The 12631-nt window shown below is 35.8% G+C and overlaps 1 protein-coding gene across 1 annotated transcript in view; it reads right to left on the reverse strand.

The window, feature by feature from the left end:
* LOC106178946 (GTPase-activating Rap/Ran-GAP domain-like protein 3) overlaps window positions 1-6068 on the reverse strand; it is a 105031-nt gene extending 98963 nt beyond the window's left edge. The window contains exon 1 of the mRNA XM_087008060.1: window positions 5400-6068. Coding sequence (XP_086864186.1) covers window positions 5400-5770 — 371 coding nt within the window. The 5' untranslated portion in view covers window positions 5771-6068. The remainder of the gene's footprint in view (window positions 1-5399) is intronic.
* Window positions 6069-12631: the final 6563 nt, after the last annotated feature.

The raw sequence follows: 12631 nt of genomic DNA on the forward strand, positions 1-12631 counted from the left end.
CTATATAAAGGCCTGGCGCACAAAGCATGTCTTTACCAAGGTTTTAAATGGCGTCACATTACACCAAAAGCTATAGATGTATATATAGCTGCAGCAAAGCTGGGCTTCTTAGCATCCAATATAGACTCACGCAAACAATGGAATCAGCTTGCTTTCATGACATTTACAACGATTTTTTTGCTTCGATAGTTCCCGTACTATTTCTTGCCTAGAACACTCATTATACATATAACTGCATTTCATTTAACAATTTATGAAGATACAATAAACACAATTCCCACTAGCAGAAAAACTATTTTTATGTAAATCAAGAGATAAAAATTAACAAACTCTTTATATAACATAAAATAATTTGGCAGATAGAATTTTGCCTAGGTTTCGATTTGTTAAGGTGTTCGTTTAAAGAGAATTGTGTACCTATCTAAAAATATTCGGGAGAGGCTGCAAGACAAAGTCAAGCAGAACATGTTATGCCATCTTTTGCACATGCAGATAAATCCAAAACACATGTCTGAAACTAAAGTATTATCCTAGCGTATGGGATTAAGGAGAAAAAAAGTTAACCGCAAACGTAGTTCTGTTTTGATCCAGACTTTATGAAACATAGGCCTACATTGAGTACCAACGATGTGGAATGATCAGCAAAGCAATTACTTAGATCAACTTGATTTGGTTTTATTATAGTCTGAACCAGAAATAGGGTAAACCGAGATCAAAACCGACCCGTGCATGTGAAACTAGTCCAATTAGCTTTGTTCTAGTCCAAATCAGGCTTTGGGTAAAACTAGATTACATGAGCAAAACATATTTCTGAAATTGGCCAAAGTTGAAAACCCAGATTAAGGTAAAACTTGATCAAAACCGAGTCATGTAACTGTAATTGGCTCATATTTCCACACTGATTTCAAGGCCAAACGTAAACACGATGTCAAGATAACCAGTTATAGGGCTATTTCATTTACTTGACACCTGACTTAATTATAAGGCATTAAAATTGTGGTTTAAGCAAAAGATTCATCTACGTAGCTTTATATGTTTGACATCCTTTATATGATTTCTTATGATCTGATGGTTACATGTCACACACAAATCATCTGAGATTCTTTGTACCGTAAGCTTTTATGTGCATTCATACAACTTAATAAAACGCATATAGATTGAAATAATCATTTGGAATGTATAATATGGTTCATACTTCCTGTAACGCAATTAATATAAACGTACCACCATCTGAAGACTGCAAAAATATACTTTTTACAAGCGGATGCAGCTCTCAATATCGTAACTGAAAGAAAGCCTTTCATCGACATACGTGCATTTTAAAGTCTGGGTCTGCGCTGCAATTTTAGCTGGCGCAGGAAATTAGAAACTGATTAGAAAGATCTTGAAGCTACATTGTGCCCGTAGTGCTTCCGAGAGGATCCAATGACAATCGTTCGAGGAACTAATTATGTCAGACTCATGCTGAAATTTTCCGTGAGCAGTGTCAATGTGACCAAATGAAATAAGGAAGACAGAATGACCCGAAGTTGACATGTGACGAAATACAAATCCCCATTGGCAAACACGGTAAAACCAAGCATTAAGATGTTGTATATTTTGATGACGGACTTGGCATCTTTCCCAATTGTGTTTCAGAAACTGATTAATCATTCAGTGGAGTGTGTTTGTTACTCTCTTTTGCGACATAAGCCAATTTTATTTCAGAAATTAATCAGATAAAACATTAAAGAGTTCAAACATATCGACCTCGTTACATTAGCCATTTGAGTATTAGCCTTCTACTTATGTAATTTAAAACTGCATCATTAAAAAAACAAGTACACATTTACCTTTACTGCACGTTTCTTGAAGACATCCGCCGAGACATTACATTTAAAAAAGAGAAGCTGGGATCGGATTAAAAAAACTACAAAACTTTTGCAAAGAATATCATAATTGACTTATCGACTTGTTATTAAAGATCACTACTGACAGAATATTCAAAAGTAGAGCAAGGTGTCGGTTTACTAATAATACAATGTACACTTGACTTGACCTGCTTGACTGCGTGATTTCCTGTCAACAACAACCCTGCTATGTCGACATTGTGTTTATGTTATCTCTCAGCAAAATGAAATTAGACACTTTAGTTATTTGCTCTAATTCTACAAAAAATCAGTGTTGATTTTTGTTATTTCGACTTTCGCATGTTCGCTTACCAATTGGTATGCAAAAGGCCAACAAAATCTTGATATGTCTTCAAAGATGTGCCTATCTTTTAAGAACAGAAACAAAGGTAAAATTGGGTATATTTGTTCACATTTATGCCAAGTCAGATGTGAAATTAATATGTTATCTATTCTCTAATGGTCCAGACAACATGTTGCCCTTCTGATACAGATCGACTGTCATCCGTTTTGTCTTCTTCGGTTGATTTTCAAGCAAATACTAACATAAAACCGCTAGAGCATTGGCCAGTTTGAAGAGGAACCAAGAACAATATCAATTTACTTTTCACACCTAGCGACTAAGATTACAGATCACCCCATTTACCTCCAGTCAAATGAGCTCCAGCACTTTAAGCACCCGATCAATCAGGCCAAGAAAACAGCTCTTATTCGCCAAGGGGTATAGAGTTTCGTCTTAGTTAATATCTTGAAAAACATTATTCTTTTGTACCCTGGAACCATTGGATTGAAGTCGTATCGGGTTGTAGGGAGAACGTGAAAAAATGAAAGAATGGATGCGGCAAAGCCTCTTTTCACATTGGTACTTACAAAGAATATTCTTAACACAGACAGTTGAATGATATCTCTCGATAATTCTCGAGAACAGAGCTCAGCACCACGTTCTAAAGCAAGATGTTGATTTAACATTTTTATTTTTCAAAATTCTTAAAATGTCACATAGAAATTGTCAAATGTCAAGAATGTACTCGGTCAGCTATGAACAAACATTAAAAAAAGTATATATTATAAGGATTTTGCACAAAGAGAGACTTTGTTATTTTTTTCCTAAGACCAAGCAAACTTGGCACATTATTTATTGCCGCTATAAATCCCCATCAGTCTTCATCGTTGCCCGACGAAGTGTTATTAATATGCTGCCTAGCCAAGCAGAAGCCTCGGAAATCAAAACTCCTAATGAAAAATTATGGTGCCTACCTCCATAAAGGCCAACATCATCTTAGACGAACTGCGTTAAAATATTCGACTCAAGGGTAATTTTCCGTTTACCCGTGCCATTCAGCCTTAAATGACAGATACATTCAGAGACAAACTTTTCCACCTGAGTTCAACCTGGTATGTATTGCCTCTACGCGGTCATAAAATACTGATCAAAAGACACACAGCGTAACACCAAAAAGAAAAATTAGTTATTAACAACTCGCAACATGCATCACCAAAACAAAAACAGAAAAGAATATGCAATTGCTTTTCGTGCCAACTGTACAGGTGATGAAATCTGAATGGACAATATTATGCAACCATACATTATTAAAGTAATTAGCCATACATGAACGATTCTGCGTCTTCTTCGATGCGTTAGTTGAGACAGCTGAGAGATGAGAATTCCTTTTCTAAATGAACGCCTATCGCAATTACTAGCATGACTGTTAACCTCAAACTGTGCAGGGGATTCTCAACTTCAAAATGAGTTTAAACAAGAAAACATAGTGACAGCGAATCAGGGACCCTAAGCATTTAACAAATTTAGGGCTCATTCCCAAATGAGACGATTGTTCTCACCTAAAACCAACATAGAGGTGCAAATAAGGTCACAGGCATGCTCTCAAAAATATTGAGTGCACAAATTATAAACTATGTTTGATTATTTTAGGGTCCTTTAAGAAGAAGTTTTTATCAAAGTTTCACTCTCCTGAACTATGAATAATAAACAAAATTATTCGTCGTCTAACCCCAAAAAGGGACAAACGTTACTGTCACAAATGCAAACCGTCCAGCTGTGGAAACGTTTTACTAACTTTGAAAATTCAATCACTGCTTTTGTTCTTTGATTTATCTCCCACAGGTACACGGTATAACGTTTTAAAATTATGATAATCTTCTGTATAGAGCAGTTAATTGTTTTTGGCCAACTTTAGTTTGCTTGTCACTGAATTTTAAAAAAGGGAGGAAAATACATCCTACTGACAGTAAAATAAACATTAATTAAAGTACAGTAATTTCCATACGTGGTCCAAATATTGTATCAGAAATGTCATACTATCATGGAATCGAGTGTACAATCTTTATACGGGACTCTCCTGCTCAACTTACTAGTATGGTTGAGAGCGATGCACTTTTCATGCTTTATGAGCCTACACTGAATGGCCTCATTGTGGGAGACCAATAAATGTCTCTCCGTGGGACCTTAATACTTGTGTTAGACGCGCATTGGCTTTAAAATCTGTTGATATTTGATGGAAATCGGTTAAAGGCTAGATTTTGTAAATATAATAATAGCTTACAACAACTGTTATATTGAAATAATGCAATGAAAATACATAAATGAATCCACTATTTTAATTTACGTATAATGAACGATGATAGTACGTGTGTGTGCTGAAAATTCCACCCAGCTTGTAATTTCGATAGAATTATAAGCTCTTTTTTGCCAGTACTGTACAAGTATAGGGCCTACCAATATCGTCCACTGTTACCTGTACGCCATTCTATTGATAACTATACTTGTTTTTATACACTTAATAGTTGTTCAAGGCCACTATAAGAAATGTAATCTGAAGAAGATTCGATATTATCAGAAACACAGGTGAATATTTAGGCACAGGCAACTTATGCGAGCAGAGAATGAGTGCAGAATCTACCAGTTAAATATATGACGAAGTTTAGACTGTGCACAATCGGCGGGATTAGTCATAAATTTAATTGCATGCTTCACTCATTCTAAGATGCTTAGGACCAGCGTGCTTTTTTATAATTTCCCTGATATATATATATATATATATATATATATATATATATATATATATATATATATATATATATCACTATTGTAGCTTATCAGTTATGACCCTTTTGTGTACCATTATCATGGGAGGTCTGTCACACGTGCGTGTCATACGCAATGCATGTAAACAAGCAATACAAAACGGGTCATTGTGATATTACATGTGTCAAGTTTTTGACTATAAGTCGTTTGCTCGTGTGAAGATACTGGTGCAGTACACTTTACAGTACGTGACAACCTTTATTGTTTGTTTTTACTTGATCGGTGAACCGACTATGTACTTCGTATTCATGAAGTTACATTGCCATGATACCATGCGTTAAGTTGGCCTATAAATAAACTGATGTGTCTATAAGTACTACAAGTTTATGTATCTGTAACTTTTATAATGACTCCTTCTCTCTCTCTCTCTCTCTCTCTCTCTGCCAAAACTTTTAAAAACTCACCAGGTCTCTTCACTGTCAAAGCCGGCATTTGTACATGTATCCTCATCACTGTCATCATCGTCACTCGAACATAAGAGATTTTGTTCAGACTTCCAGTCTCTGTGCTGAGGAGCTGACAGCTTTCTGTATCCCCTTAATACGACCGTCATGCTCTCCCTGGCTCTGCCGAGCGTCTTTAAGGCCACCTTAAACGACGGTCGTCGACCAAACTGGCTCTGACTACGGCGTCTTGAGACCCTTACCGGCTTCACTCGTATGTTTACCTTATTCGGCGACATTTGGGAGTCAACGACAGTCACATTGTCCGTGCTGCCAAAATACACGGCGGCTCTTTTCATTAATCCTCTTTTTAATTGTTTTATCCGGTCCATTTTGGCTGTATTCACTTAAAACAGTACCGATCGACAGGTACATATACCGGTGCCTATATGCTAGTGCACTGTATATAGCTTATTCAGGTATCAAGGTCTAGCTTCGTACTGTACAATGTATATTCCTCTTCTTGTGCCTCTGTCTTCCGTGTCACTGACCACTGTGAAGTTTAGTAATCGTTTAGAATTAAATCGCCGCTCTATTGGTCCGATCCCTCACCGCTTACACACTTATTTACATTCAGGTGTGGTATATATGAAGATGTATAAAAACTGTGGCGTGACAACAGTGAATAAAATAAGGGACTACTACTACGGTAATCAGGACGAGTTTGATGACGGATCTGATAACGGTTAGAAGTTCATTCAATATGTCCAGTCCTTATCTGACCGGCACGTAACGGGACAGAATTGTCTGTGAATGATTTAAATTGATTAGTTTTGGAATGAAACTTATCTGCGAGCGCGTGCAAGAACGTGAGCGTTGGAGTATATGCCAGCACTTAGAGATGCGAGTATGCGCGCGTGCGAATCCACTGTATTTGCACGACTTTATCAAAGCAACCAGTAAAATCGTGTTTTTACTTGGTGATATTATAACGTACTGGTGGTACATGTAGCAAATTGAAGGTGCTTCATATACAAAGGCACAAGACATAAAAATATGAATGGAAAATGACAGAAACGTGACCGGGATCGTGACATATTTAAAAAATAACTAGTCACAAGCAAGTACCCGTGCATTACATGTACAATCTTTCAATAGACCCACCCGTCATTAGTTTTAGTTTCATATATATCGATTAACTTATCAAAAGTAATTTTCATTTAAAAGCACTCAAGTATATCATTTTTTCGGTGAGAAGAGGAAATTCCATGGTGCGAAGTTGCGGTTCGCGTTAAAGTCAATTAAGACTACTTTCGACCGTGTAAACAACGGAACGCAGTGGGCTTAAAACTCCTATTAAGTTCCATTGATAAAATCTTATTAATCTAGACTGGAACTTATTTTAGGGACTACGCTGTATATGTCGGCCCGGTCATAGTCACTTTATAAATCTGATTATGTTTGTATTGGACAAAGATGTTTTTGTCATTTTTACTGGGTCAAACAGATAACAAATAATGCATTTCGCCATTGTATGAACAAGAGAGAGAGAGAGAGAGAGAGAGAGAGAGAGAGAGACAAGGGCTAGCTTGATGCTGATTTTAGAAAAAGCTTAATTTAGAAATTTGAAAATTTACCTGGTCACCTGACGTTTACCGCTTGGGGACATACCAGTACATGTGCCCTTTTATTCTACTACGTCACTCAAAACAAGAATGACGTACACGCAAACCATCTTAGACTGACAACTCTTATTCGTCAACAAGGCTATATCTATAGTATTATGTATTACTAATCCATGATGTTTTCTAAATATCAAACGGTTTGTTTACCCTATCTTGTAGGTGCAGACAGACTAGAAAAGTACAATAATTTGCATTTTTCGTGATTTCGCATATAAACTGAACATCTACCATTGAATATATACATCTTAACAGAAATGAAAGTTTTCACGAAGCAATATAAAGAGGAAGCGTATCTCGTTTTCTACAGAGTGCTATTAGATAGTATTCCAGAATAGAAAATATTAAAAACAAGGATACCACCAGAATGTTAATCACTTACTCTCCCATGTTAATGCAGGGGTAACAAATAGACTCGTACTATTTTTGACTATAAATTACATTAGTCACCCGCCATAGCATTTCCGAATACCTCATCGACTCTCACGCTCGTGGGAATTTTAACCGCAAGTGAAGCAAGCAATACTTTTGGTTGCTTGTCACTAAAAAGGCGGGATTCCTGTTTAAGAGATCTGTTATAATTTTAGAATGCATATTTTGTGATGACACAACTTCTTTTTTCAGCAATTGAATTATTGTTATTATTGTGACGATAGTGTAATGTTTTGTTGTGTTTTACTTTGTTATTTTTCTACGTACAAAAAGATTGTTTACTTTCTAGGATTTCCGTCAGTTATGAATATTTCATAAGGTGAGTAATGTAAGTAGAGATAAATATTAATGTATATACAGTATCCATGGAGAGTTGGCACTGTCTCAACTAAGTACTTTAACATTAACCGAACAGCTACTCATTACGTTCTCGTGAATCGGCCCCTATCCATTACTACAAAAATTACGTCAACGAACTAAATATAGTTGACACTATAATTGGCAAAGTTGCCCTGTGAAGTTACAGGTATTCCTAATGTGTGGTTGAAAACAACACATTAGGCTTAGTGATCTTAGGGATCTTTTTTGTGATAGTTGTCAAAGTGAACTGAGGCTAAACGAGCCTAGGGGCCGGTTTCAAATGTGAATTTAATTCCAATAGTTGATATTAACTTTAAGACCAATATTTTAGTCTATTTGTTCTACAATAAGCCAGGAATAAATGAAATATATAATAAAACAGAACAGGACATACTTAAGTGAAGTGGATACTGTGGATTTATCCTGAAGGGCAGTAGACCAAACCTTGCCCTTAAACTTTATAGCAATAATCGGGATTAATTTTTTTTTATTGTGGTGTGGAGCACATACGAGGTGAATGCACCAAAGAATGCGATAGATGAGACAAATGGAGAATGCGCTGGTTGTGACAAGCCGATGCATCTCCAAGGCGGTAAGGGGGCGTAACAAATCATCCTTGCAATATAATCAGTGTAGCTATGGATGTCAACTCCTGGTAATGTAAATTGTAAATGTGTCGGCGTAGTAATAAATCATTTGTCTTGCTGTAGCTGTCAGGGGAAAGTCTACTAACTATTTCATATCCAGTGACATTACATGGTTAATTGGCGATAACAGATTTCATTGCGTTATGCAGCAGACAAGAACTGTACAGACATATGGGTAATTAACTAAGTAATAAGTCAAATGACCCAAGATTATTTAGATTATTACATTCTGTTAAATTCTGTTATAACATCCTCATAGTAGAATTTACATATCACACACTATGCAAAAGTAGCATTCACTTGATTGTTCACATATTTAATACTTAAAAGTATATTATTTACGCATTCTGTGCTAGCTTTATAACTTTTATCATACTGATTTATTGCAATATACTTATCATTACTATATTATCATTATTATTAGAATTACTTATCAGATCCTTGTTTTTTCATCAGATTCATACCTCTTACAAAGTGCAAACATTACGAAAAAATACACACAGAATATTACAATAACAGTCCAAATGATCACACGCATCTCTTTTTAAAAACCGAGATTTTTCAATTCTTTTATTGCAAGATGAATTGGTTAAAAACAGTTATAGATAAACAGGCACGGAAATAGACACATCAAACATGACCAAACGGAGGCAACGTTGCGCTTTAAACAAAAACTCAACACCAAAAAACTTGGTGCACTCTCAATCCAAGCTCTAAAATGATACTCTCGTAGATAAATGTGTAATTCGCATTATAATGAGTTCTAAGCGCGGAATAAACAATCCCCGGATTTGACCGTGAGTATATGAAAATGGGGCCTTTATTCGACTACCCGAGAATGGACCGAATTTCTTAAAAGTACTCTCTCTTATGTAAAAGGGGTGTTTTCATTATGAGTCGACTTGAGAAGGATGAGAATGTGTCAGGTTGGATTAAAGGACTAACTAGATGGTTGGATTCGTTTATTTTAAACAACACATTTTAGTTAGATCCTACAGTCCTAATACCCTCAACCAGGGCCTCAGCAAAAATATCCACAGAATAATAACTGCTGCCCTGGTAGAGGGTAGAGATAAGCCATCTATTTAACCAGAGACATATCTGTTAATATCTAGTGAAAAATCAATATGCGGCCCTGGCAGAGGGTACAGTCCTATAGTCTGGATGACTGGTGCTATATTTTGGCCAAATTGCTCAAAATGTGGAAAAAGCATGAAACTTGGCACAAATGTTCTTTGGTCTATGCTGATCATTTTCAAGGGCAGTGCCCAAAATTTCAAAGCGTTGCTTAGCAACCATTGCTATGGAAGTGGATTTCCTTAGTAACAAGCTAATTAGACCTTTCTTGTCCAGTTTAAATGGTTTAGAAATGCTAATAACTATGTTTCAGGCATCAGAACTATCACTAGACTATTTTAAGGCAATTAAAACTCAAATTAACCTTAGCCACGATTGCTAGGCAGCATATTACCCTAGCAACAAGCATTTAAAGTTGCGTTAGTCTATTAAGTAAGGCAAATCTATAATACTAGCTAAGAACTACACTTTTGAGCAAGATGTTCATACTTTTAATCCAGTAAGTTGAAACATTTGTGTGTTTACACACATCCGATCAAATACATTGCCAGTGCAGATACTTAAAGCAGCATGTTCAAAGTTCGTAACCAGCCATTTCCATGCTTTTATCACCTTACGACTCTTTATAAAACTTTGTAATAGTTAAGATGTTAAATTCTCCCTTGTATGTGCAATATACAGTGCATTTTGCCCTTGCACATTGTCAGCCTCTACATCTGCACCTACATGCATACTGGAGCAACTCTGGGCAGGTCAATAGCTTCTGGCAAATGTGTCCACAAGGGTCCACGCACAAGTCCAACCAGAGTGAGCACATGTTATCTGATGACACGGCACCGTAGTGCTGATTCAGATATCTTCATCTCGCAAGAATACTCTTATATTGTTGTAGAGCAGCCTTGGTGGAAGTAAGATATGGCATCTAACGGCCTTTGGGTGTGAACAGAAACTTTTGAACTTCATTGATTAACAAAAAGAATTAAAATAGAACCATGCAGGTGTATTTAAGTTACTTGGTAGAGAATAGAAACTGACAAGATACAATCTGACAAAACTTTTAGAAAATATTGAACAAAATGAAAAATATCTTGGAAAGCTGGTCTCTGAGAAACCTTTCAATAATAGGAAAGTCAACAGTGGTTCAACCTTTAGTATTTCTCATCTTACGTAGTGCATGTATAAACTCTCCTACCAGCCCTCCCTCAATACTTAAAAATATGCATATCATATTTAACTTTATCAGGAATGGAAAAGATACAAAATAAAATGAGCAAGGATGGCGTCTGATTACAAAAATGGACGGTAAAAGGTACCGCAAATGAAAATTTTACCAAGGCCCTAAACTTTACATGGCTTAAAAGACTTCTTTATGAAGAAAATAAGAGTAAGTGGAGAGCGTTTTTCTCGGCGAAATGCCAGGAATCGGTAGTAACAAAAGGTGGATTAAAAATACTAAAAGCAACTTCTTATCCCTTTTGGCAAAGATTATTGGTTCTTTGAGTGAAATTCAGGAAGATTTCAATTTAACCCCAGATGAAATCCTATCACAACCATTATGTCAAAACTCAAAAATTGAAAGAAATTGAAAAACTATTTTCCATAAAAGATGGTGTAAAAATGTTTATTTTTTTACATCAGTGATATTATAAATGACATTTGAAATCCCCTCTGTCTAGAGGAAATCAACAAAAAATCAACCTTAATACTAACTTTCTGGGCTCATTCAGCATCCTAAAGAGCTTACCATCTGAGTGGCTATCTCTTCCCATGGAAGGAAATTACTCATAGCATTCCAAGAAATAATTGACTCAATTAAACAAGTTACCAAACCATCCAGATATTTTTTTTGCATAAAATCTTCCAAGCCATATAATATCACCAGATAAAGATGTAGGTGAATGGCAGACATATTTAAAAAAACCTTGAGTACTGATAATTGGGAACTAACATTTAAGAAACGGATCACAAGAAAATGAAGTTGCTCCAATTCAGAATTAATCATAGAATATTCAATACTTATGCTTATCTCATGAATTTGAGAATTTTGCAATATTGCTAGGGAAAATATTCTGTACGTTTTTTGGGATTGTCCACATGTAAAAAAATGTTTGGATGTGCATCATTTGCCCCGCTAAAGATAATTTAGGTGTGGTCATTGATAGATCTCCGGAGATATTTGTATTTGGGTTTGTGCAAGCATACACTATTTATGTACCTATCTTAATAATTAAGAAACATGTAAGTATATGTAGAATGGGAACAGAAAGATGGGAAGGGACTGGAGGGTATGTAAAATGCTACAGAGATATCTGTATATATATATTATTAAATATATATTATTATATATATAATGTTAAATACTTGTTGCTAGGGTAATATGCTGCCTAGCAACTGTTGCAATGGTTTACTTGGTTTTTTAATGTCTTCAAATAGTATAGTGATAGTTCTGATGGTTTGAAACATTATTAAAAGCCTTTTTAAATCATTTAAACTGAACAAGAAAGGTCCAATTAGCTTGTTACTAAGGTAAATCACTTCCTTAGCAACGGTTGCTAAGCAACGCTTAGAAATTTTGGGCACTGCCCTTGAAAATGATCAGCATAGTCCATAGAACATTTGTGCCAAGTTTCATGCTTTTTCCACATTCTGAGCAATTTTTGCACCAGTCATCTAGACTACTAGAAACGGGAGTTTTAATTTGGAAAGGAGAAATTGGAAAATTCTCCCCACTCGGTCTGTAAAAGAAACTGCATTTCATCTTTATGTAAGTTAGTTGAAAAATATGTACTCACGCTATATATCAATACGGGACCGTTATGCTTAATTGATTGGTGCCACATAATGCTAGATGTCCTAACATTGCTGCTTTTACGAAATAGATTTAGATTGGACATTAACCAAAAACAAGAAAAAGTAGACGAAGATGCGATAAGGACGGTTAACGTTTAGGTGAAACTTTATGAAACGCGGATTTCGTCTAAGATGGTGAAACGACAATTATCGTTCAACTCATAACTAATGTATAAAGAGGAATTAGAGTTACAAGCGCCAGTAT

Source organism: Lingula anatina, chromosome 3 (assembly GCF_051362555.1).
Source record: "Lingula anatina isolate TDL-2025a chromosome 3, LinAna3.0, whole genome shotgun sequence".
Taxonomy (NCBI): domain Eukaryota; kingdom Metazoa; phylum Brachiopoda; class Lingulata; order Lingulida; family Lingulidae; genus Lingula; species Lingula anatina.